Source organism: Macrobrachium rosenbergii, chromosome 23, assembly GCF_040412425.1.
Source record: "Macrobrachium rosenbergii isolate ZJJX-2024 chromosome 23, ASM4041242v1, whole genome shotgun sequence".
Classification (NCBI taxonomy): domain Eukaryota; kingdom Metazoa; phylum Arthropoda; class Malacostraca; order Decapoda; family Palaemonidae; genus Macrobrachium; species Macrobrachium rosenbergii.
The window spans coordinates 21,608,247-21,635,319 of record NC_089763.1 but is presented as its reverse complement, the minus strand read 5'-3'; the positions used below and the strand labels follow the sequence as shown (position 1 = coordinate 21,635,319).

At 38.3% G+C, this 27,073-nt stretch overlaps 3 protein-coding genes across 4 annotated transcripts; all 3 read left to right on the top strand.

Annotated features, from left to right (window-relative positions):
• The first annotated feature begins 12,465 nt into the window (after positions 1 to 12,465).
• On the top strand, positions 12,466 to 17,098 carry LOC136851361 (papilin-like). Of its 2 annotated transcripts, none has more exons than XM_067125414.1 (2): positions 12,466 to 12,601; positions 15,550 to 17,098. In XM_067125414.1, exon 2 carries the CDS (start codon positions 15,600 to 15,602, stop codon positions 17,094 to 17,096), a length of 1,497 nt encoding a protein of 498 aa, XP_066981515.1. In that variant the 5' UTR covers positions 12,466 to 12,601; positions 15,550 to 15,599; the 3' UTR covers positions 17,097 to 17,098. The 2 variants fall into 2 exon arrangements, with proteins under 2 accessions (XP_066981515.1, XP_066981517.1); XM_067125416.1 differs by lacking the exon at positions 12,466 to 12,601 and adding an exon at positions 12,627 to 13,303.
• A 619-nt stretch (positions 17,099 to 17,717) lies between these two features.
• LOC136851040 (armadillo repeat-containing X-linked protein 4-like) lies at positions 17,718 to 20,942 on the top strand. The gene has a single exon (XM_067125010.1). It carries the CDS (start codon positions 17,718 to 17,720, stop codon positions 20,940 to 20,942), a length of 3,225 nt encoding a protein of 1,074 aa, XP_066981111.1.
• A 122-nt stretch (positions 20,943 to 21,064) lies between these two features.
• On the top strand, positions 21,065 to 21,715 carry LOC136851039 (circumsporozoite protein-like). The gene has a single exon (XM_067125009.1). The coding sequence runs from the start codon at positions 21,065 to 21,067 to the stop codon at positions 21,713 to 21,715; it is 651 nt and encodes a 216-aa protein (XP_066981110.1).
• Positions 21,716 to 27,073: the final 5,358 nt, after the last annotated feature.

Here is a 27,073-nt window from a genome sequence, read left to right as displayed (position 1 = left end):
ATCAAAAATGAAAAATTAATAAATTTCTTCTCCTGTTGAAAGCCAAATTTCATTTATATAAAAGCTCTTTTGACTAGACACCATGAATGGGTTATCGGTGACAGAAGAAATAGAATTTAATAAGTATTATTTGCAAAGTCGAATGGCGAAAATGACTCACATCAAGAGCATTACGATTTTTACTCAACTACAGTAGACACTCTATTTTCCGCTAACATATACTTTTAAAAAATATCTTGCTTATATATATATATATACTATATATATATGTATACATATATATATATATATATATATATATATATATATATGATTAATAACTTTTTACGTGATTCATTTATCACACATTCCACGATGCACTTCTAATACCATGTATCAGTCCTTCGTCAATGGCTTGAAATAAATAAAGTCAGGACCTAAACAAGTCTTATTTTTCACCTGTGGTAATGTGTGAGATACATACATATATATATATATATATATATATATATATATATATATATATATATATATACATATATATATATATATATATACATATATATATATATATATATATATATATATATATATATATATATATATATATATATACACATATATATATATATATATATATATATATATATATATATATATATATATATATATATATATATATGTATATATATACACACACACATATATATATATATATATATATATATATATATGAACTATATATATATATATATATATAATATTATTATATATATATGTGTGTGTGTGTGTGTGTGTTGTTTGTGTACCTTTTAGTAACCATTAATCATTTTGCATCATCACTATTACTATGACCAGTCATTATCATTCATCCGAAATTCATCTTAGTTGCGACTAAACGACCCGTGACCGTCAACAGCAAACAATACGAAAGGTAAATTTGGAACACCTTGCAACAAAAAGATTTTATTATCAGAGCAAAATAAGAAATGTTAGACTGACAGGGACGCTTCTTTTTTCCAGAATTCTTGGACTCTCTCGACTGCACTTTGACAAATGGACTTTTCTTCCTGGCTGACAGGTGGAAGAAGTCTTTCTACACGGAGCACAAAAACTTAATTATATTTTTTTCCTGGTGGCCTTCTCCCAGATTAGAATATTGTAGAATTGTAGAGGTTTACCTCTTCACTTCATTTATTTTTGTTGTTATTTAAATATTGATATATTTAAATATTTGCTTTAATTTCATATTAATTCAGTTGTTTAATTTTCACAAGTTTATTTTATCTCCTCAGATTTTGTATTCCTTATTTATTTATTTATTAATTATTCTATATTAAATATTTTTTAATCAGTTTAATGTTAATTAAATTATATATTTTTATTCATTTATTTTACGTAATTAGATAATATATTATGTTATTTATCTACCTATTCATTCTTTCTTTCTTGGTATATGTTCTCTTATTCTTTTTCTTCTCTTTGTCCTCATAAAAAAAGGAATTTCCTATCATAATTTATTCCTTTCATATCCAGCGTCCTCTCCTCTCTACACATTCGAAGATGCTTTCCCTGGAATTTCATATCAGCTAAACATAACTGACATTATAACGGTTAAACCAAACTATCAGAATGGTCGACGCATCCAGGGAGAGCAAAAGCAGATGGTTTAGGTGAGTGGCGTAGTGTCTGCATTTATCACTGACTTAGCAGTTACTGTATTCTTGCTTAAATTTTTTATCCATCTCTTGGTAAGGCAACAGGTTGATTATGTTATATATATATATATATATATATATATATATATATATATATATATATATACTCAACATATATATATATATATATATATATATATATATATATATATATATGTGTGTGTATATGTGTGTGTGTGTGTTGTGTGTGTGTGTGTGTTTGTGTGTGTATGTGTGTGTGCGTGTGTTTGTTTAAGAAATATCGCCAAACGTAATATGTCAAAACATGACAAAATGCTTGAATATAAATCACCCGCTAATTAACAGCACCATTATTAATGACGCCATCCGTTGTAGAGTCTACCTGTCTCAGGTAATTGACTTGTATATTAGGTTAATTACTGGAAGCTTTAAAAAGTACCACATAGTTCATTGTGTCAAAATGCATTTGTTGATAAACAGAAAACAATCAATTTATTTCAATTTCAGGGGAAGTAAATTACCAATGAAAAATATAATCAGTAATTATTAGCCTGTATTAAAGAGAGAGAGAGAGAGAGAGAGAGAGAGAAGAGAGAGAGATCGGACATCGGACTCATTAAGAGAAGAAAAAATCTTGGACATTGAAACTCTTATGAGATAATTAGCCATTCTTTTATGCTTTAATGGCTACAGAATACGCGATAATATTATGCCAATAAAACTCAAAAATATATAAAACTAACTTGAATTCATTATCTTGTATCTGGAAATGAAGAGTACACAGTACTCTAAAAGCTATCTAACATCCATAAACCAATAATGACAAGCAATCTCGACTTAATGACTAAAACGCACTTTTATTTATCATCCTGTACTTGCATTAATGAACGTATAAACCGCTGCAGATGACTATATAGGCCTTTTAATGTTCAACTAAACTTATAATTTCATTCTGAATCTACGTTTATACATCCTATTCCCTGAGCTTTAACAAAAATAGTTTGGAAACCTCATGAGATAAGAACCTCTTTGATAGTGACTAGAATAACATTATGTAAGCATTAAACATAGTAAGCTTATTCAATAATTACTTCACGTGAAAGGAAAATGAAATTATTTCATCAGAAAAAACATTGGAGAACGTGGCTCACTGTTGTATACTTATAAGATGCGCACACACATTGATGAAAGTTTATATATATATATGTATGTATGTATGTATGTATGTATGTATGTATGTATGTATGTATGTATGTATGTACTTATAATAACCAAACGGCATCTTAATGTTTCGATTCCCCCTTTTTAGTTTTCTGTACAAGAAAACTATTGTGCCGGTTTTGTCTGTTCGTCCGCACCTTTTCTGTCCTCCCGCAGATCTTTAAAACAACTAAGGCTAGAGGGCTGCAAACTGGTATGTTGATCATCCACCCTCCAATTGTCAAACCTACCAAATTGCAGCCCTCTAGCCTCGGTAGTTTGTATTTTATTTAAGGTTAAAGTTAGCCATAATCGTGCTTCTGGCAACGATACAGTATAGGCCACAACCGTCCCGTGGTTTAAATTTTCATGGGCCGCGGCTCATACAGCATTATACCGAGACCACCGAAAGATAGATCTATTTTCGGCGGGCTTGATTATACGATGTACAGAAAACTCGTTTGCGCCGAAGAAACTTCGCCGCATTTTTTACTTTTTTTTTACGCTTTTCACCGCAAGACTTGAATCCAGGTATCGAACAAGTAAGGAAACTACTCAACCTCCCATGTTGGGGTTCGAACCCGCATACATAAGCTAGCATGAGGTTAACCTAAACCATTGTGCTATAAATCCATTTATTGTATTCAATAAAAACAATAACTTGCATCTTCCTACTGTAATTCTCACATGATATTAACATTTTCTTGTCATTTATTATCAATGCAACACTTAATTAGCAATGTGCTGTGTTCCTACAAGATTATCAATATTTTATTCAGAAATGACTGTCGGAATTAGGCAGTACTGAAAGCTAGTTTCTGTTAGTTGTATTGTTATATTGTATTACATCAGTTACTATGAAGACGTATGTCATAAAAAAAATTATGGGTCCTTTGTGCTCAACCCAACTCAACTTATTTGGAATTATTCAAATCAAAACCAGGAGAGAGAGAGAGAGAGAGAGAGAGAGAGAGAGAGAGAGAGAGGATTATGTTACTGAATGTTTTCGTTTTTATCACAGAGTAAGGGACACTAATCTTTTAATGAAAGATCCCTTAAGTAAGGGACAATAATCTTTTCATATATAAGTTTCCCATAATGCTAACGAAATGACGTCATCCGATATGAAAGCCAATGAACGACCGGCGTCTCCAAACCTTCGCAAACTCATCTCACTCATTACCACCTTCCGTGGAGATGAACACGTTCATTATCAACATCATCATCTAAAAACAGAAAGTAAAATGTGGTCTAAAATTTCTTCGGCGCAATCGAGTTTTCTGTACATCATATAATCAAGGCCACCGAAAATAGATATATCTTTCGGTGGTCTCGGTATAATGCTGTATGAGCCGCGGACCATGAAACTTTAATCACTGTTCGGTGGTGGCCTGTCCTATATCGTTGCCAGATGCACGATTTTTGGCTAACTTTAACCTTAAATAAAATAAAAACTACTGAGGCTAGCGGGCTGCAATTTGGTAAGTTTTGATGCCTGGAGGCTAGATAATCAACATACCAGTTTGCAGCCCTCCTCGTGGATTTCAAGATTCTGAGCGGGCAGAAAAGTGCGGACGGACAGACCAAAGCCAGCTAATAGTTTTTCTTACGAGAAAAATGAAAAATCCGCACCATTCTTCCTGGAAAACATTTCCTTTTGCTGCAGGAATCGGACAAAAGAGTGTTTACTCGAGATGGGAGAGGAGCTGGGTGCGAGTGATCGCCAAAGTGCTGCTATTTCCTCCTCCTCCTCTTCCTCTTCCTCCTCCTCCCCCTCCCCCTCCCGCCCCTTTCCCCGACGACCAGGTGAATAATGTTTCCGTAGCGCCGCCGACCGACGCCAGGGAGCGAGGCGAAATTTGATGGATTTTCGCTCTCAAAGGAAAGTATTGCAAAGATGATGAAGGTGACTTAGCCGAGATTTCTCTCTCTCTCTCTCTCTCTCTCTCTCTCTCTCTCTCTCTGTGTTTTATATATTTTCTTGTTATTACAACAGGAATTGACTGCCGATTTACCCGAGATTTCTCTCTCCATTTTTTATTTTTTTTTTTTTATGTTATGCCAAAGGAATTGACTGCCGACTTACCCGAGATTTCTCTCTCTCTCTTTTTTTCTTGTTATTTCAAAAGGAATTGACTGCCGACTTACCCAAGATTTCTCTCTAATTCTTATTTTTTTGTTTTTTATATTTTCATGTTCTTGCAATAGGAATTTTAATGCCGACTTGCAGTCTCTCTCTCTCTCTCTCTCTCTCTCTCTCTCTCTCTCTCTCTCTCTCTCTCTCTCTCTCTCTTTTATATCTCACGTTAATGCAAAAGAAATTCATTGAAATGTGCAATAAACGTTAACGTATTGTGAATGCCTGTATATGCTTGCGTGTGCTTGCGGAGGTTCGCATCTATAGATATAACTTTTTATTAGAAAACAAAGAATAAATAAAAAACACAGAAGAATAATTAAAATTTGCTAAAAACGATAACGTATTGCTAGTGTCTGTATGTGCTTGTATGTGCTTGCGGAGGTCCGCAAATATACTGTAAAAATATAACTCTTAATTTAAAGAAAAGGAGAAATAGACAACACAGAAGAATATTTAATAGGTGCAATAAACTATAACGTACTGCGAGTGCTTCTATATGCTTGCAGGTGCTTGCTGATTCGCAAAGCCACACTAACATATACAAGCACTCATTGGTGCGATATCACAATGCAAGCACTCGCAATATAAAATATTGCAGTGCTTCTCTATAACTATTATTATTGCTTGCGGAGGTTTGCAAATATATAGATACCGCTTTTGATAAAAAAAAATAATGCAGAAATGGAACCCCAGAAAAATAACGTATGTCCTTTGAAACGGAATGACCATCATGAAGTGGGGGAACGAAATTGTTTGGCAAAACTCGCCCGCTCCAGTTTCCATCAATCACTCTTTCGAAAGTTTTAGACCAAAGCGAACGGTTTTTAGTTCGCGGTGGAGCGCAAACGAACCATCTAATCGAAAACTAAAAAGATAAAACTCCCGGAAAAAAAAACTGTTCTGGAAACTATGAATTAACATGAAACATGTTTGAATCAGGTAATCAATATTTTTGTTTGAGCTTACTTGATAATTCCACGTTTATTAAATACAGTTCTTATTTTGATATATGTGTGTGTGTATGTATATATATATATAGTGACACGATTTTGCTGCGTGGTTAAAATCGCGTCACTGTAGTCCTGAGTTCTTGTCTTCCGTGGATCGAGCCCACTAGACGACGAACTTATTATCAACTAAAAAATTACCCTTCGGGTAACATATATGAAAATATATTATTTCGAGGAGTAGAGAATTGGATATTAAAGGACATTTTGTAGCTTAATGCTTGTATGAATTCATTCATATATATATATATATATATATATATATATATATATATATATATATATATATATATAGAAATAATAGAGCCTCAGTGGCTCATATACTTCCGGATAGGTCTGGCGCGGGTTCAAACCGCAGCCGACTGGTACTTTTGCTATCCATGAAGACATCCAGGATTATGTAATATCAGCAGATAGTTTGCTTAAAAGCAAATGGATGTTACTAAATACACACACAAAGGCAAAGCCATACAACACCTTATAGCTTAAATAACTCTCGCCAACACAGAACTTCTCGCTGCTGGGAAGAAAGGGCGTTGGGTCAGGTATGAACAGAAATAAATAAGCGATTCAGGCAGGGCCAGCCGATGACATCAGTCCTTCAGGATCGAACCATACAAAAATGGGAATGTTCAGAAGAAGATATATATATAAATAATCAACACAGAATCACGTGTGGAACAGAAATAAGTTTCTGACTCACATCAGGATCTCAGAAATTTGTTATATATATATATATATATATATATATATATATATATATATATATATATAAACAAACAAACAAAATAATATATATATGTATATATGTGTGTGTGCGTGTGTGTGTGTGTGTGTGTGTGTGTGTTTGTGTGTGTGAGTGCGTGTGTGTGTGATAATTGCTCACTAGGTAATACACCATGCCACACTAATTAAGAGAAAAATTATCGTTGCTGCAAAAAGGCCGTAGCCTAGCACTCAAAGGCTTCCTCACGACAGCATAATGAAGCCCTTTAATTCCACATTCATTATCAGATGTGGTTTCGAAAACCACTGATGCGCAATTGTTTTTCTGGCGACCCTCTGGACTTGTATTACTCTTTGGAACAGAGGACTTCTATATCGCGCGATTAAAATATACTAATTGCAATTTCCATTCTGCATTGCCGAAATTAATTGTCTGGAATATCTTAATTGTTTGTGTAAATAAATTACACATGCCATTTGTATTCAAATGAAACCGTGGGCGGAATTAATATTCTGAGCGTCTGTTAACATTGAAGATATTAATTCTGTGATTTATGATTTCAATCATGGATGAAAGAATCCAGCATAATGAGTAGGATTGTAAAATGGAATTTATTCAACGATAGAAATGCAAATTGTTCCTAATTATCAAGTTTTTAAAAAAGAATACATATTATGCGACGCATCTGGTTCAAACTCGGTCTAGTAGGCTACTATTTTATTGCGCTGGGATATGCAGTGTCACGCGTCCTGGGTCACGGAATAGCGAATTAGGGAGTCATCTTTCCACAAAGCGTTTGATTCCCATTCACAGCTGGGTCAGCTAGCGGCAAAAGGCGCGGATCGAATCACGGACCTTGCAAATACCTATACTCAGTGTTTCATCTATTAGATTTGATACCGCATGATAAATTTATAATACATTTAAGTAATTCTGCAACTATGCAGTTCCAGATTTCTCTCTCTCTCTCTCTCTCTCTCTCTCTCAAGAAAATCATCCTAATGTAATATGCCTAAGAAAAAAAAAAATCTCAGAAAATCAGAGATAGTAAATTGTACATACCAGTTCACTAAAGCAAAGTGATATATTAGCCATTCTTTTCCTTATGGACGGGGGGCGGGGGGAACTAGAGGCTTTCAAAATTGTTTTAACAGAAAAAGAAAGGTCTTATTTCTTTTTTGATTGGTAGCATGTACCTATCTTGGAAAGATTATTTACTTCATGTAATAATAACATGTATAAATATATATATATATATATATATATATATATATATATATATATATATATATATATATATATATATATATATATATATATTATATATATATATATATATATTTATATATATATATATATATCTTCTCTATATATATATATATATATATATACATATATATATATATGTATATATATATATATATATATATATATATATATATATATATATATATATATATTATATAAATTTATGACTCACATTGAGAGTCAGGCAAGTCTTTCAATCGAAAGACATGAACACTGCCATCTGAACCACATCTGAGTCAGAAGTTTATTTCTGTTCCACTCGTGATTATCTGTTGATTACTTTCTCTCTCTCTCTCTCTCTCTCTCTCTCTCTCTCTCTCTCTCTCTCTCTCTCTCTCTCTCTCTCTCTCTCTCATTTCTTAAAGCCAGTGCCCTTGTACGTCCTACCTCACCATGAGTAAAATGGTAAAGTACTTGCTTAATTGAAGATATAACTTTCAAATATGATTAACTAATAAGAAAATAAATATTCTTTAGGTTTACACACCACTGAAAAAAAATTGGCTTCAAGGGCTAATAAACATTGGTCAATAATTGCCTCAAGTTCTCTCTCTCTCTCTCTCTCTCTCTCTCTCTCTCTCTCTCTCTCTCTCTCTCTCTCTCTATATATATATATATATATATATATATATATATATATATATATATATATATGTATATATATATATATATATATATATATATATATATATATATATATATATATATATATATATATATATACACACACACTAACATTTCTTTTCCTGGGTGTCGTACACAGCGCATGCGTTAAAATGTGTAATAATAATATTCCATACAAGTTTCGTTGCCCGGCATTAGTTTCTCCATAAATTCGCCGTAAAAGAATTTTATAGACAAATGTTTTTACGACCCCGACTTAACGGTTCTTGGATTTTTGTTATGGCCCAAATATGACTTCCAGGGTATCGATGTGTCGGGTTTGACACAGGTTCACTTATTAAGAGGATATTCGAAAAGCTGCCGCTCTATATTCTTCGTGAATTATTGTATGCTGTGAAGTTTTCCAATTACACACATACACACACACACACACACACACACACACACACACACACACACACATATATATATATATATATATATATATATATATATATATATATATATATATATATATATATACATATATACATATATATATAATATCACTTACCTTAATAAACTCTGTAAAACGAGAGAGAAAAAGAAAAGGGATTAATTATTCTAAGCAAACATGAGTTTCACGAAAAAATTATAAGAAACCCAGTAAACAGTAAATAAAAAAATTTGGTACATTAATTCTAAACGTACAAAAATGGTTTCTATTATTTTGTTGATGAGGTTATAATATTTAGCATTCAACTAATTACAATATCTGTTACCAGAGAGAGAGAGAGAGAGAGAGAGAGAGAGAGAGAGAGAGAGACAAATATTTTCCTAGGCAACAATAAATGAAAAGAGGATTTTTCCAGACACAAAAATCACTAATAATCTCAGAATTCCTGTCCATTAAATTTCCAACCACTCATTGATAACGATAATTCCCCTTTCCCGTTGCCAAAGATCTTGAGAGAGTTTTCCTTTTCTCTTTCGCTTATCTTTGTTCGGTTCTTTATTAGACACTTATTATCCATTTACTTATCTTTATCCTCTCCTAATGGCGTATTATTAGAGGAAAAAAAAAACAACAGTCCAATGATTCTTGTCGTAGGGTCTCTTGATAATGAAACACAACTTTTTCTTTTACTGTTTTCTTCTTCTCTATTTGTGGTCCTGAGATTATATACTTCATATTTATTTAATCATATATATACACACATATATATATATATATATATATATATATATATATATATATATATATATATATATATATATATATATATATATATATATATATATATATATATATATATATATATATATATATATATATATATATATATATATACATACATATATATGTATATATATATATATATATATATATATATATATATATATATATATATATATATATATATATATATATATATATATATATATATATATATATAGCATATGTATATATGCTTGACTGGTCTTATTGTAAGTGCCCAGCAATTATGAAATGATGCCCCAAAAATCGATTCCAGTCAGCCAGACGAGACAAAGGGTATCTCTTAATTGACCATAAACAAGACCAAATAATTGTGATCATTTCATTTACTTTGACCTTTTCATAAAAAAATTATATTTCACTCGGTCTCCCTATTTTATCCTCCCCGTCTCACCATCCCCCGAACAGAGTATCCCCCCACCCCCAGCACCCAAAAGCTGAATCACCATCTTAATCAGTTGTAATTATCATTTAATTATTACCATTAGCCATTAACGCAAGATGCCAAGAATTGGTAGGATAAGCACCAGGTCTCACTGTCCTAAAACACACACAAATTTAAGAATTTAGATTGTGTCAGTTTCCTGTATCAGAGGGTCTACGGCTTTTATGATGTACTGAATGTTTCCGTTGAACCCAAAGTATTATGTTTTACTCTTTTATATACTACATAGGTTTTGTTGTATCTCAGTTATATCCAGTTACTTGCGTGAAAGTAGAAAACACAGTCTCCTGGAGACGGGCAGTGAGGGAAAAATGTCACTTTATAATAACGGGATTTTATGTAGTAAGCAGAATTCTTGAGAGAGAGAGAGAGAGAGAGAGGAGAGACAGAGAGAGAGAGAGAGAGAGGAGAGATTGCAGGGTGGGAAGGATGTGGGAGTTTTGTGTGATCATAAGTGTGGAATGTTTTAAGAAAATGTAAAATTCTCTCCTTATTTCTATTTAAAAAAACTAACGCTAGGGCGCAAAAGGAAGGTGAATGTAGATTTTTTATATAAAATTATATATTATAGCAACTACTTAAAAAATAAATATGTAAGGTAGGTAACAAACATAAACAAATAAAAACTCCGCGATAATTCGTATTGCTAAATACCCAATGAGCTCTTGGTCACTGGACTGAGCTGCGAATCTCTCTCTCTCTCTCTCTCTCTCTCGGCAAATTTCCAAGGAAATGTTCCGCCAAGGTTCAGAAACTTCTCAACTCAAGTCGGCAGTCAGGCGAGGGGCAAAGTTCTGGGGTCTTGCCTCCTTTGATTTAATTCAAAGTAAAAGGAAAAAACTTGCCTTTTAATCAGTCTACCAATTCGCACTTTGGAAGAACTTCCCTGCTTGGTCATGGATTTCATTTTACTCTTTTACTCGTGGTGGGGTGGAAAGTGCAGAGACACTAGTTTTAAAAAATGAGAGAGAGAGAGAGAGAGAGAGAGAGAGAGAGAGAGAGAGAGAGAGAGAGAGAGTAGCACTGGAGGCAATTACGACCACTATTTGTTACCGGTTGAAGCCAACTTTTTTTATCAGTTATATGTAAACCTGAAGAATATTTATTTTCGTATTAGTTAATCATATTTGAAAATTATATCTTCAATTAAAACAAAACTCTAGGTAACAAGGATTATAATGGTATATGTGATGAATTATAACTGCGACGCCATTCATTAATTGCAATCACATTATTACCAAGTGGTTCACTGGAGTATATTAAATGTTATTTGACAATTATATCTTCAATTAAACCAGAACTCTACGTAAGAATGAATATAATGATAAATGTGATGACTGGTTGTTGGCGACGCCATTCAACATTTGCACACACTGACTATCATTCTTGAAGCTCTAGAAAACATCTAGGTAAAAGACAAAGGTAACAAGCCCTTTCTATGAAAGGAGTGCTTGAACCTCTAGGGAAAAAAAATCTAGTTAAAATGCAATTATAAACATTTAGTAAAAAGTATGTATATTGCTGCATGAAATATACGCAATTACAAACACATAAACACATTTCTGATATTTTACATGTTACGCGATCATCTTCATTATGATATTCACTTATTGTTTTGAAATTTACTTTTTTTTCTCTTTTTTAATAACTGTTCTCTTTTTTTCTGTCTACCCTCCGTTACTTCTTTCAAGTGAACATCATATTCCTTGGAAGGTTGAATTTCGAGTCAATGGCCCTGTCGACATCCCCATATGAATGGGTTATTATCTTAGACCGTAATAATAATAATAATAATAATAATAATAATAATAATAATAATAATAATAATAATAATAATAATAATTCCTTTTGTTTTCCACTTTTCATATTAAGTTTATCACAGTGCGTTATTGTGTGCTGAATTGTGTCATCTGCAATTTTAATGTCCTTATTACCATAAAACGTCGCTCTTCCACCGTTGTTTTATTGAAGGTATTACAACACAACCAGTCTCATTTAAAACCAAAACACCTGTTTGGTCTCCCTGTGTTTTATTGTGCCTGTTTTGAAGTTTTCCAACAAGCACCTCCAAGGATAGATAACTACCTTTAAATCTCTTTGGCACAGTTTTAGAAATCATTATATGCCCAAGACCTAAAACGAGAGTTCACGCACTCTTGGCCAGAACTTTGTTTTTAAGTGAATCTTGGTGGTGACTACAAGTTTGTGTTTTTATCCAGCACATTCTAATCACGGTAAGTTAAGGTTATTTTAGTTAAGAGTGGAGAGTTCGACTACAGGAGTGTGGGCTTTATACTTTCGATCTTTAATATTCTTGGAACACTGTAGAAAATAAGACAATTAGTGTTTTGTGCTTTTCCTGGAACTAGGGTTAAAATGGCATTTATGTCTTAAAACGGCGATCAAATGAGGAATTAGAATAGCCAGAAAGACATCGAATTGCCTCCACAGCATCCTACGAACTTCCTATTTTTGAATTTTTTTGCCTTTTTAAGTTTCAAGTTTCACGAACCCTTTTATCTAAATATTTCAGTGCAACCTACCTAGGGTGTGGATGCATTTGCATAATTTCAAAAAGCTGATGAAGTGATTAAGTGTCCTCGAGATACTAAATTCCTTATCGCGTTCGTTCAAGCTTCACTGTTTATTTTGCTGAACTTATCAGCATTCTCGTGGGGGAAATACTTGCGTAACTGCTTGCTGTAAGGACTTCCACTTCGGAGATCCATGTTCTTGGAATGATTGTTTACTGGTTACTGTAGTAAAATGATGCTACTGCCCACAGGCACCATGCATCCTGTCGAGGCTATGACATGATAAAACTCTACAATTTCTCCCATATCACAACCTAACTTCGGTGCGAAAAGATTCTCTGACCAGCCTCTTAAACTTCCTATGGTTGAGGGGGACCTTTACCCTACAGAACATTCGAAATGGTAATCCTTTCCAGGTTCATCTTACTACCTTCCTTGAGCAGCCTTAAAAGTACTCAATAACATTTAAAACAAGCTTAGAGACAGCAGCCGTCGAAGGGTCCCTGTTAATCTCAAACTCATTAAGCAGTTGTTTCATTGGCACCTTTTGCTATGTGTTACTAATGCAGGACTTAGTGGTGTAGGACCACTCTTGTGACTGAATTGTTTTATTCTGCTATTTTTTATCAAATGCCTGTGGGTTTTGTGAAGAATGGTGATTTTTTACGACTGAAATAATGTTGTGCACTCTGTTTAGTGATTAAAGACACTCAGTTTATCTGGTTAAGTATGAGTAGTGCCTCTGAGTTTAAAATATGTCAACGGTCCTTATGGATGTCGATTTATTCATTTACTTATTACAAACATAATGACCCATAGAGCATCTACATTATTATTTTGAATTGGGTTAATTTGCGAAGTACTAAATCGCATAGTGATAGAATTACAACTATCTTATGGTTTTAGTTGTGATTTTGTTGTTGTAGATTGTTCTCAAGTCAAGTTATGTTAACAGGATTTGTTTTCTGAGGACTGTTTGACTTAGGAGCTGGGCAATATAAAAAATTAAGTCTAAAACACTTTTAAACTTGAAATGTAAGTGTCATATGTCACATACTTTTTAGGCGGCAATAACTACTCTGTGTAATGGGATCAAATGTTTTTGGGTGTGGAACCTTTTATTATCTTTTATTATAGTTTAAAAAAATATTCTTGCAGCTTTGTCTAGGATACTATTGTCTTCACTTTGGATGCCTGGTGCAAACAGGCAGCGGTTTAAGTCAACCTGAGAGCCTGGTTGAAGAGAGTGTAATACTGCAATTGTTTTTGTTAATATTTTTCTTCTCCACTAAGGTATTTCTAAATTTAGGTAAGCTTAGAACACGTTCTCATTATTTAAAAGATTGGATAGCCTTCAAAGTTAGGGAAGTGTAATTTTAACAAGACCTACTTCAAAGCCTTTATTTTAATCCTGATATGATCAACACTTAATAATGAGGAATCACTACAGGCAGTCCCCGGTTAATGGCGGGCTCGGTTAATAGCGATCCAGTTTTATGGCACTTGTCTAGCGACGAAAATCGGCAATTTTCGGTGCCTAAAATCGCCGATTTCTGCTTATTGGCGCCGATAAATGGGTATTGGCGTCGATACATACCTAACAGAGGCGCCGATAACCGAAAATAAGCGCTATTCGGCGTCGATAAGCCCAGAAAATCGCCGAAACAGCGCCGAAAATCGTAGCGGCGATTTTCGGTTATCACACCCTCAGAAAAGGAACCCCGCCGACAACCAGGGACTGCCTGTATCTGAAAGTACGGCAGTTTTTTAGCTTTCTTAAATTTAGCTTTGATGTTTCATGCAAATTGAAAGTTGCAACTCATGAGTTTTACTGATTTAGTTCCTGTTCTCATAAGTAAACCATTTAGCATTTTCATAATTTGAAAAGGATTAATTTCAGAACCTATTTTACTCAGTACATTACCATTTTACATTGACTATAGTAATAACATTGACTATAGTGTTAGCGTAACACAAGATGAGAATATAAAATAACTTCATGACATTCAAACTTTACCTAATCCCAGACTATTGTATCACACTACTGTTTAATCATAAATACTGCTAACAAATATTAAAAATATTTGTTTTACTTTGTAAAAGGTAATATTACAGGCTATAATATTATGCCATTTACTGTTAATGCTACTGTTTGAGACCATAATGTTGGAAAAACAAGCTATCAGAGTTATTTTGGTACTAACTATTCTCGTTCAAGTTTGGGACTGGCTGAATGGATTTATTCTGATTATGTAGAGGGCTACTTTTTGGTGTTTGGTTGAACAAAATCTGTATACTTACGGAAAGTCTTGGGAAAAAAAAGTTCTCAAAACTGCAAGTACCTTCAAGTTAGGAAAAAGAATGTCACCATACCACTACTACATTCTCAATGCTAAGGTTATACAATAAAAGTAAATCACTTCTGAAAATAGGAGGAAATATGATCAAACTCCATAAAATTTACTTAATCGTAATGCTTTTGATAAGAAGGAACAAAACAGTGTAGATTTGAGATCTTGAAAAGATTTGAACATTTGAGCAGAGGGCAGTATTGCAAGATGAACTCTTATAACAACCCTTAAATAGTTTTGAATCAACCTAATAAATTACTTTCTGTTCTTGTATGATTACATTAATCTTATTTTCAGGTCTAGAGAACTACCACAACTCAGAGGTGTTGAATGAAAGAGGTAGTAGCATGGAGGACTGGAAGAAATATGAGGGGTTGAGTACTCTCGGGGAGAGGGAGACTGCACAGGAAGATGGAGATAACCCAGGTGGCAGGAGGCAAGTTGGGGAAATAGAAACAAATGAAGTTACGAATGAATCAGGAGGTTGGGGTAGACATGCAACGTTGGAGACATCAGTGAGAGTTGGAGATACTGGGACAAGTTGGAGACATCTTGATAGGTTGGAGGCACAGCCTGGAGTTGGTGACTTTGCGACAGATTGGAGCAGAAGAGGGGGTTTGGAGACTAACAGGAGCACTAGGGGCAGCACATCAGCTGGAAGCAGGCAACAAGGTTTAAGGTCAACATCACCAGAGGTTATTGATCTTACAGGTGAGAGTGAATGTGTTGTGGCAGATTCAGTGCAACAGACTGACGACAACTCAAGAAATTGGAGTAGAGTGCAAGGAATGTCACTAATGCCAGGTGATAGCAGTGATACTGAAGGATGGTATCGATGCCAAGGGATAACATCGTCAGGGGTTGTTGATGCAAATACCATATTTTCAAGTCGAAGCCAGGGTTCAGCTTCCTCACAGGCCACTGGCATTGACACTGGGGGCTGGAGTCGAAGACAGGGTTTAGCTTCGTCGGAGGCCACTGGAGTTAACCCTGGGGGCTGGAGTCGATTGCGTGACTCAGATTTCACGTCAGGAAGTAACCGTGGTGCTGGGGACTGGAGCCAGTGGCGTGGGTTACAGTTAACATCATTAACTGGAATTGACCCTGGGGTTTCGAATCGACGCCATAGTTTGGATTCATCCCTGAGCCATGGGGCTAGCACCAGCGGTTTGCAGTTAATCCAGGGTGAATGGAGATGTAGCCAGGTGGTGGAAACAACAAAAGGTACTGGAGCCCAACAAATGGGAGGAGACCAACAGGGTGAACAGAGTCAACGGGAAGTGATGGAGTCCACACAGGTTGAAATCAGCCCTGGTGATAGACTCAATATGGGTGACTGGAGTCGACGTGAGGATGTAAATCCAAGGCATGCAAGGGATGGAGCCAGTGAGGGAGTTGGAGCCAGTGAGGGAGTTGGAGCCAGTGAGGGAGTTGGAGCCAGTGAGGGAGTTGGAGCCAGTGAGGCAGTTGGAGCCAGTGAGGGAGTTGGAACCAATACAGGGGCTTGGACCACATGGGTGGGAGGAAACCAACAGGGTGAACAGAGTCAACAGGAAGTGATGGAGTCCACACAAGTTGAAATCAGCCCTGGTGGTAGACCCAGTATGGGAGGTTGGAGTCGACATGAGGATACAAATCCAAGGCATGAGGATGTAGTCAACAAAGGAGGATGGAGTCGACGCAGGAGCACAGATTCTGAAACAGTCATATGGAGTCGCCGCAGGAGGGCAGATTCTGAACCAGGCATATGGAGCCACCACAGTGTTTCGGAGGAGCCACAATGGGGGAGAGCAAGCAGGGATGTGCAGAGCCAGAGTAGAGAAATGGAAGGCAGTACCGGGTAATGAAAGTAGAGAGGTTGGATGGAAGAAATATCGTAGTTCGGGGGCCAAAGAAACCATAGAATGGAACCGACATGGGGGGATTGTGCTGAGGCAGGAAGAGGTAGCTCATATAAGTGGTGGAGATAATGTGGGAGTTGGAGGTAATGTGGGAGTTGGAGGTAATGTGGGAACTGGAGCTGATGTGGGAGCTAGAGCCAGTGATGGAGATGGAGCCAGTGAGGGAGACGTAGCCAGTGTAGGTACTTGGACCCAATGGGTGGGAGGAAACCAACAGGGTGAACAGAGTCAACAGGTAGTGATGGAGTCCACACAGGTTGAAATCAGCCCTGGTGATAGACTTGATATGGGAGGTTGGAGTCGACTTGAGGATACAGATCCAAGGCCTGAGGATGCAGTCAACAGAGGAGGATGGAGTCAATGCAGGAGCACAGATTCTGAAACAGGTGTATGGAGCCACCACAGGGTTTCAGAGGAGCCACAGTGGGAGAGAGCAAGCGGGGATGTGCAGAGCCAGAGTGGAGAAATGGAGGCAGTACTGGGTAATGCAGGTAGAGGGTTGGATGGGAGGGACATCATAGTTCAGGGGCCACAGAAACCATAGAATGGAGCCAACGTGGGGCGATGGAGTTGAGGCAGGAAGAAGTAGGTCATGCAAGCTATGGAGCCGATGTGGGAGACCGAGCCAATGTAAGGGCTTGGACTCAGTCAGTGGGAGGAAACCAACAGGGTGAACAGAGTCAACAGGAAGTGATTGAGTCTACACAGGTTGAAATCAGCCCTGGTGATAGACTCAATATGGGAGGTTGGAGTCGACGTGAGCATATAAACCCAAGGCGCGAGGATGTAGTCAACAGAGGAGGATGGAGTCGACGCAGGAGCGCAGATTCTGAGCCAGGCATATGGATTCGCCGCAGGAGGGCAGATTCTGAGCCAGGTGTATGGAGCCACCACAGGGTTTCAGAGGAGCCACAATGGGAAAGAGCAAGCAGGGATGTGCAGAGCCGGAGTGGAGAAATGGAGGCAGTACCGGGTAATAAAGGTAGAGGGGTTGGATGGAAGAAATATTATAGTCCAGGGGCCAAAGAAACCATAGAATGGAGCCGACGTCGTGGGATTGTGCTGAGGCAAGAAGAGGTAGCTCATATAAGGGATGGAGGCAATGTGGGAGCTGGAGCCGATGTGGGAGCTGGAGCCGATGTGGGAGCTGGAGCCGATGTGGGAGTTGGAGCCAGTGACAGAGCCGGAGCCAGTGAGGAAGACGTAGCCAATGTAGGGGCTTGGACCCAGTGGGTGGGAGGTAACCAACAGGGTGAACAGAGTCAACAGGTAGTGATGGAGTCCACACAGGTTGAAATCAGCCCTGGTGATAGACTCGATATGGGAGGTTGGAGTCGACTTGAGGATACAGATCCAAGGCCTGAGGATGCAGTCAACAGAGGAGGATGGAATCAGTGCAGGAGCACAGATTCTGAAACAGGCATATGGAGTCCCCGCAAGAGGGCAGATTCTGAACCAGGTGTATGGAGCCACCACAGGGTTTCAGAGGAGCCACAGAGGGAGAGAGCAAGCAGGGATGTGCAGAGCCAGAGTGGAGAAATGGAGGCAGTACTGGGTAATGCAGGTAGAGGGGTTGGATGGGAGGGACATCATAGTTCAGGGGCCACAGAAACCATAGAATGGAGCCAACGTGGGATGATGGAGTTGAGGCAGGAAGAGGTAGGTCATGCAAGCTATGGAGCCGATGTGGGAGACCGAGCCAATGTAGGGGCTTGGACTCAGTCTGTGGGAGGAAACCAACAGGGTGAACAGAGTCAACAGGAAGTGATTGAGTCTACACAGGTTGAAATTAGCCCTGGTGATAGACTCAATATGGGAGGTTGGAGTCGACGTGAGTATATAAACCCAAGGCGCGAGGATGTAGTCAACAGAGGAGGATGGAGTCGACGCAGGAGCGCAGATTCTGAGCCAGGCATATGGATTCGCCGCAGGAGGGCAGATTCTGAGCCAGGTGTATGGAGCCACCACAGGGTTTCAGAGGAGCCACAATGGGAAAGAGCAAGCAGGGATGTGCAGAGCCAGAGTGGAGAAATGGAGACAGTACCGAGTAATAAAGGTAGAGGGGTTGGATGGAAGAAATATTATAGTTCAGGGGCCAAAGAAACCATAGAATGGAGCCGACGTCGTGGGATTGTGCTGAGGCAAGAAGAGGTAGCTCATATAAGGGATGGAGGCAATGTGGGAGCTGGAGCCGATGTGGGAGCTGGAGCCGATGTGGGAGTTGGAGCCAGTGACAGAGCCGGAGCCAGTGAGGAAGATGTAGCCAATGTAGGGGCTTGGACCCAGTGGGTGGGAGGTAACCAACAGGGTGAACAGAGTCAACGGGAAGTGATGGAGACCACACAGGTTGAAATCAGCCCTTGTGATAGACTCAATATGGGAGGTTGGAGTCGACATGATGATACAGATCCAAGGCCTGAGGATGCAGTCAACAGAGGAGGATGGAGTCAACGCAGGAGCACAGATTCTGAAACAGGTATATGGAGTCCCCGCGGGAGGGAAGATTCTGAACCAGGTGTATGGAGCCACCACAGGGTTTCAGACGAGCCACAGTGGGAGAGAGCAAGCAGGCATGTGCTGAGCCAGAGTGGAGAACTGGAGGCAGTACTGTGTAATACAGGTAGAGGGGTTGCATGGGAGAGACATCATAGTTCAGGGGCCACAGAAACCATAGAATGGAGCCAACATGGGGCGATGGAGCTGAGGCAGGAAGAGGTAGGTCATGCAAGCGATGGAGCCGATGTGGGAGTTGTAGTCGATGTGGGAGTTGGAGCAAATGTGGGAGTTGCAGCCGATGTGGGAGTTGGAACCAATGTGGGAGATGGAGCCAATGTAGGGGCTTGGACCCAGTGGGTGGGAGGAAACCAACAGGGTGAACAGAGTCGACGGGAAGTGATGGAGTCCACTCAGGTTGAAATCAGCCCTTGTGATAGACTCAATATGGGAGGTTGGAGTCGACTTGAGGATACAGATCCAAGGCCTGAGAATGTATTCAACAGAGGAGGATGGAGTCCCTGCAGGAGGGCAGATTCTGAAGCAGGTGTATGGAGCCATCAAAGGGTTTCAGAGGAGCCAGAGTGGGAGAGAGCAAGCAGGCATGTGCTGAGCCAGAGTGGAGAAATGGAGGCAGTACCGGGTAATACAGGTAGAGGGGTTGCATGGGAGAGACATCGTAGTTTAGGGGCCACAGAAACCATAGAATGGAGCCAACATGGGGCGATGGAGCTGAGGCAGGAAGAGGTAGGTCATGCAAGCGATGGAGCCGATGTGGGAGTTGCTGCCGATGTGGGAGTTGCAGCTGATGTGGGAGTTGGAACTGATGTGGGAGACGTAGCCAATGTAGGGGCTTGGACCCAGTCGGTGGGAGGAAACCAACAAGGTGAACAGAGTCGACAGGAAGTGATGAAGTCCACACAGGTTGAAATCAGCCCTGGTGATAGACTCAATATGGGAGGTTGGGTTCGACATGATGATACAAATCCAGGGCCTGAGGATGCAGTCAACAGAGGAGGATGGAGTCAACACAGGAGCACAGATTCTGAAACAGACATATGGAGCTGCCGCAGGAGGGCAGGTTCTGAACCAGGTGTATGGAGCCACCAAAGGGTTTCAGAGGAGCCACAGTGGGAGAGAGCAAGCAGGGATGTGCAGAGCCGAGTGGAGAAATGGAGGCAGTACCAGGTAATGAAGGTAGTGGGGTTGGATGGGAGAGACATCATAGTTCAGGGGCCACAGAAACCACAGAATGGAGCCAACGTGGTGGGATGGAGCCGAGGCAGGAAGAGGTAGCTCATGCAAGCGATGGAGCCGATGTGGGAGTTGGAGCCGATGTGGGAGACGGAGCCAATGTAGGGGCTTGGACCCAGTGGGAGGGGCAAAGCCAGCAGGGTGAACAGAGTCGACAGGAAGTGATGGTGTCCACACAGGTTGAAAGCATCCCTGGTGATAGACTCAATATGGGAGGTTGGAGTCGACGTGAGGATATAAATCCAAGGCATGAGGATGCAGTCAGCAGAGGAGGATGGAGTCGACGCAGGAGCACAGATTCTGAACCAGGCATATGGCTTCACCGCAGGAGGGCAGATTCCGAACCAGGTGTATGGAGCCACCACAGGGTTCCGGAGGAGCCACAGTGGGAGAGAGCAAGCAGGGATGTGCAGAGCCAGAGTGGAGAAATGGAGGCAGTACCGGGTAATGAAGGTAGAGGGGTTGGATGGAAGAGATATCGTTGGCCAGGGGCCACAGAAACCATAGAATGGAGCCGACGTGGTGGGATGGAGCTGAGGCAGGAAGAGGTAACTCATGCAGGCGATGGAGCCGATGTGGGAGTTGGAGCCGATGTGGGAGTTGGAACCAGTGAGGGCGATGGATCCAGTGGGGGTGATGGACCCAGTGAGGGTGATGGAGCCAGTGAGGGTGATGGAGCCAGTGAGGGTGATGGATCCAGTGAGGAAGCTGGAGCCAACGAAGGAGATGGAGCTCACGAGGGAGATGGAGACGATGCAGAGAGATATTTTCAGTATGGAGATGGAACGGAGGTGGAAAATGAATCGACATTTTAGCTGAATTAGTCATAGATGACGATGGATGTGTTTTCAACGACATAAGCAGGTATGCAAATTCCCTAGATGAGGATGATGTTCATAAAATGGGGTATATAATAATTGTCACTGATTCCAAGTACTGATGTTTCAAACATTATTCAGATACAGTAGGGATAGATCCATACTTTATTACTGAATTTAATGCAAGTCAGGAAGCCTTTAATACCTAGTATCAAGTTACTTTTGATACTTACATAGGTAGGCTACCTTTAAAAGTTCATAGGTGAACAATTTCACACCTACCATTGGGTGCTGATTAAGCATAATGAAGGCAGCTATCAGTTAACAGCACAGCGTCATAATTTCAGTTATTCAACAACTGTTCTTTTTAAATCAACAAAGATTATGCATGGGGTTTAATTACCGAATGCACCGAGGAAAAATTTCAGTCAAAATTTAATCAAAACATCGATAGCATTGATGATTTGTAATGAATTCAAAGTAAGAGACAGGCATTGGTTGCACTGAGCTTACTATCAAGTTGTTTTCTGAAATTATTAATTGGAAATTATTTTTCAGGTGCATCTACGACCGAAAAGTTGTCCGTGAGAAGTTGTACGACAAGAATTTTAAATTGCACTTCACGCTCTCGTATAAATTTGCAACAAATTGTCGGTAGCCATTACATTTGAAGAACTGCAGCACTTAGGTGAATGTAGGATTGAATATGTTGTGTTCCTGATTAACAATAAATTGTCATCAGCTTTCACCAGTGACTATTCACCAGTGACTATTTGAATCGGGCAGCTAAGTTCCCTTAAAGTAAAGATCTGGGAGTGTTAACTGGAATAGCAGGCTGAGCTTTTTAACATTACTGTAGTCTTCTTAATCTGTAAAAAAAATGCATTTTCAGTAACTTGGGGGGAGCAGATTTCAACTTCGATTTTAAGAAAACTAAGCACAGTATATAAGCACATAAAATGGAATTTACTGTAAATTATTTATATGAAGACAAAGTGCTATAAAATTGTCACTGCAACTGTTTGGGATTGATGAATAGGTCACTAAGAACTGTGTACGACCACTAAATTTTTAGATAAATAAGGACTCGAATGTAGTGCGAGAATTGAGAAAATCGAAATTTAAATATTTCTGCTTCCTGAAAGAAAGGAAGGTATAACACCAGCCTTCAGTTTTATCGCAATTTTAGTGTGTTAAACTACTTATTTCTGAGCAAAGGAAGTCACTTTGCTTGAGTACTGGTACTAACCGGTAATAGTGAATTTTAATTTGGTTTAGTTGTCATGAAACTATGCTACACGAAATGTTTATATGAAATTATATTTTAAAGCTTAGTCCATAATACTAATTATGGTAACTCCAGACGAATTTGTAAGATGTCGACGTTCTCCCATTCATATTGACTGAAAAATAAAGAATGATGCTGAAGGGAAGCACAAGATTTATTCATCCTCTCACCAGCAAGAAGGTAATCATAGTAATATATGGAATGCTTTATTAAACAATATTTAATATGAATGGTTATAATAATATTTAAAGAATTAAGATTGCAAAATAGGTAACAGCTAGCAGGTGGCGAAGTTATTTTTTGTTTTCAGCTTTATTTTGCAAAGTGGAAAATACATTTTAGTTTTCTGTAAAATAAAACTATTGTGCCGGCTTTGTCTGTCCGTCCGCACTTTTTCTGTCCACACTTTTTCTGTCCGCCCTCAAATCTTAAAAACTACTGAGGCTAGAGGGCTGCAAATTGATTTGAGAATCATTCACCCTCCAATCATCAAACATACCAGATTGCAGCCCTCTAGCCAAAGTAGTTTTGATTTCATTTAAGGTTAAAGTTACCCATAATCGTGCTTCTGGCAACGATATAGGACAGGCCACCAACGGGCCGTGGTTAAAGTTTCGTGGGCTGCGGCTCATACAGCATTATACCGAGATCACCGAAAGATAGATCCAATTTCGGTGGCCTTGATTATACGCTGTAGCGGCTGTACAGAAAACCCGATTGCGCCGAAGAAACTTCGCCTCATTTTTTACTTGTTTATTTTCTGGACGCAATGATTAAATGAGCACATTTATGGACATTGCGTTGCACAAAATAGGAAATAGACTAGATCTGGTTGATGTATTTTTCTTATAAACTGGACTAAATTACTTAAACCATCGGGAAATAGAATATATTTAATAATGAAAATTCACAACCCTCGACCTTTAATTAAAGGTTGTCTGATAACCTTCTCCGCCAAGTTTAAACAATCCAACCAAAAAAGATGATTGTAGTATTCCTAACGATAATCAGGAATTTTATAATTATAGTATGTTTTCACAAATATGTTAAGCATTCTTTAATATTTTTAATCCTTATAAATGTATGTAAAGGCTCAGAAGTACTGTTGTGATTCTCCTAAGTTGTTAATAATGACTAGAAAGTATACAGGAAATGAGCTTTCTCTCTCTCTCTCTCTCTCTCTCTCTCTCTCTCTCTCTCCCGTAGGGAGCGTATTGCCATCAGTGCACCTCATGCGGTGCACTGTAGGCATTATTTAAGGTTCTTTGCAGCGTGCTTCGACCCCTAGCTGCGACCCATTTCGTTCCTTTTACTGTAGCTCCTTTCATATTCTCCTCCTTCCATCTTACTTTCCACCCTTTCCTAACAATTGAGTCTTGGTGCAACGGCGAGGTTTTCCTCCTGTTACACCTTTCAGACTTTTTACTGTCAATTCCCGTTTCAGCGCTGAATGACCTCATAGGTCCCAGTGCTGGCCTTTGGCCTAAATTCTGTATTCAATTCAATTCAATTCTCTCTCTCTCTCTCTCTCTCTCTCTCTCTCTCTCTCTCTCTCTCTCTCTCTCTCTCTCTCTCTCTCTCTCTCTCTTTTGTTATAAAACACCGATCTTGTGAATAATGGCAATGAGCGCTTAAGATCTTATTCGTTTCCTAAAGTATGAATCAGATTTCGTTAATTAGGGAGTTAAGTATGATGCAAAATCTCATGTCTTGTTTATTTTTCGTTTTTACCTCGTGCTTTTGTTGAAGGTTACTGGCCCTATAATCAGGAGGTAATTATTGGTTACTTTTGAAAAATTTATCAAAATTTTCATTGTTTGTTAAAGATATCTTAATCTGGTCCACGAAAGATCTTGCCACAAAGACACACACAAGACAAAACTACGCATGAAAATACGTTATAGTTACGTACTCTAATACAAAAAAATATACAATCTGGAAAACACGGTATTTGAGAAAAAAACCTCGTGTCGGGTTACGCCAAGCATTGAACAACGCAAAGACATAAATAACAACTATAACAGCATAACATCCAGAATGATGATAACGTACATCTTCAAAAAGCATCATTGAAATAATTACTTGCCTCAGCTGTATAATCCATATCCTTCCCTAAAAAAAAAAAAAAAAAAATCGTATTGTTCCGACGCTCCTTATTCAGGTATAAGCAAAAGTCCCCACTATGATTTCAGGCCCAGAATCGTTAAGAGGCGGAGTAGGAAAACAGAACAAGGACGAGCGAATGAATAAAAGAAAGGCAGGAGGGAAAGGCAGAAATGTAAGCGAGTCTCGGAACTTTAAACCTAAAGGGTAGTTGCTGTCCCATTTTCCCCCCTGGTCTTGCGCCAATGTGAACGGCGAGTTGCGGCGCTTCGTTATTTATTGTGATTATCTGGAAGGGAAGTCGGTATTTCCATTAGACTTCTTTGCTTGTTATTTAAACACACTCAGTTAACGTATTTGATGACATAGTAGGAGAAATATTAAGTATATATATATATATATATATATATATATATATATATATATATATATATATATATATATATATATATATATATATATATATATATATATATATATATATATATATATATGATGATCTTAATTAAAATCGATACTGATTGATTTTAATACATTTTTTTACATTAAATATACTGTTGTCTGGTATCATAACATACATGACTATTGATGCCATGACATTACCATGACAATTTTTTTCCGAAATTTAAGGACACCCCCTTGAAATTAATGTCGGAAAATGGAATTTTAATCTCCAGCAGACGACCAGCTTTCGAAATGAATTTAAAAAATGCTGTTGACATAGCACCCAACATCCCTTCCAAGGATCTTAGCTGAGATAAACCTGCTGCCATCCTCACCACGAAACCCAGAGATATTATGGATTTCAAGCTCCCTACACTGAGGCATTCAAGCATCAAATCCCCTAAAAACAAGGGGGGTGGGATGGAGTAGGCCGGGGGGTGGGGGGTGCGGGGCAGCCATCAAACTCGCTCCAAAATATGCTTGGTAAGCACTAGTGATCAAGTATTAAAATGGATGGGAAATATGCCTTACTTGTAGTGGAAATTATCCCATCTTGCATCTTATGAATATGGATTTTTGGTCAAAGAAGAATTTACATTAAAAAATATATAAGCATTTCCAACAACGAGCTTGGGTGGGCTATGTCTTCTTTCATGGTTTAAGGTCATTGTAGATGTAATCAGTATCTCAGTGCTGTTTGGTCTTCTCTCTATATTTACCACTTCCTTATCCATGTCGTCAAAAATTATGGTAAAATAAAAGAGGGCCAAGGTATACTTTTTCGAAGCTAGGGACATAACATTATCTGAAAGCTTGGGAGAAGATGCTATCATTCTGTACACTTACACGGGGGTCAATGTTCTTGAAAGTTAATTATAGAGCATCTAGTGCAGTTCTCCTATTTAAAAGAAAATGCATTACTTTGTGGATGTTGTAAATTATATAGTATCTAGTGCAGTTCCTATTTAAAAGAAAATGCATTACTTTGTGGATGTCGAAAATTATATAGTATCTAGTGCAGTACGTATTTAAAAGAAAATGCATTACTTTATGGATGTCGGAAATTGTATCGTATTTAGTGCAGTACGTATTTAAAAGAAAATTCATTACTTGGTGAATGTCGAAAAGGCCGCAGCCTTTATTAACTACTTGGCTGATCGGAAGTGACGAAAGAATTTGTACGACTTCAAGAGAGATCAGCTGTGGATAGTTGTCGAGTTCCTAGATTTGAAACTACCCATCGAAAGTGGGAAGGGCCACCTTTTGTGGGTGGTGGTTAAAGGCTGTGAGGGTTTATGAAGAAACCATAAATGTAGATATTAAGGTTAACGTAGAAGAAGGGAAGGAACAGGATAAAATCGTGGAACAGAAAGACAACACCACGGGTGGGGCGGAGCAATTAGAAAAAAATGGTTTGCAGATGTTAAACTTCAGGTCTCGAGGATTAAAGACCCAGAATGGAAAGCTACTGAAATAGCGCAAGGAGGAGCAAATGAAAAACTAATTTACCTTTATATATA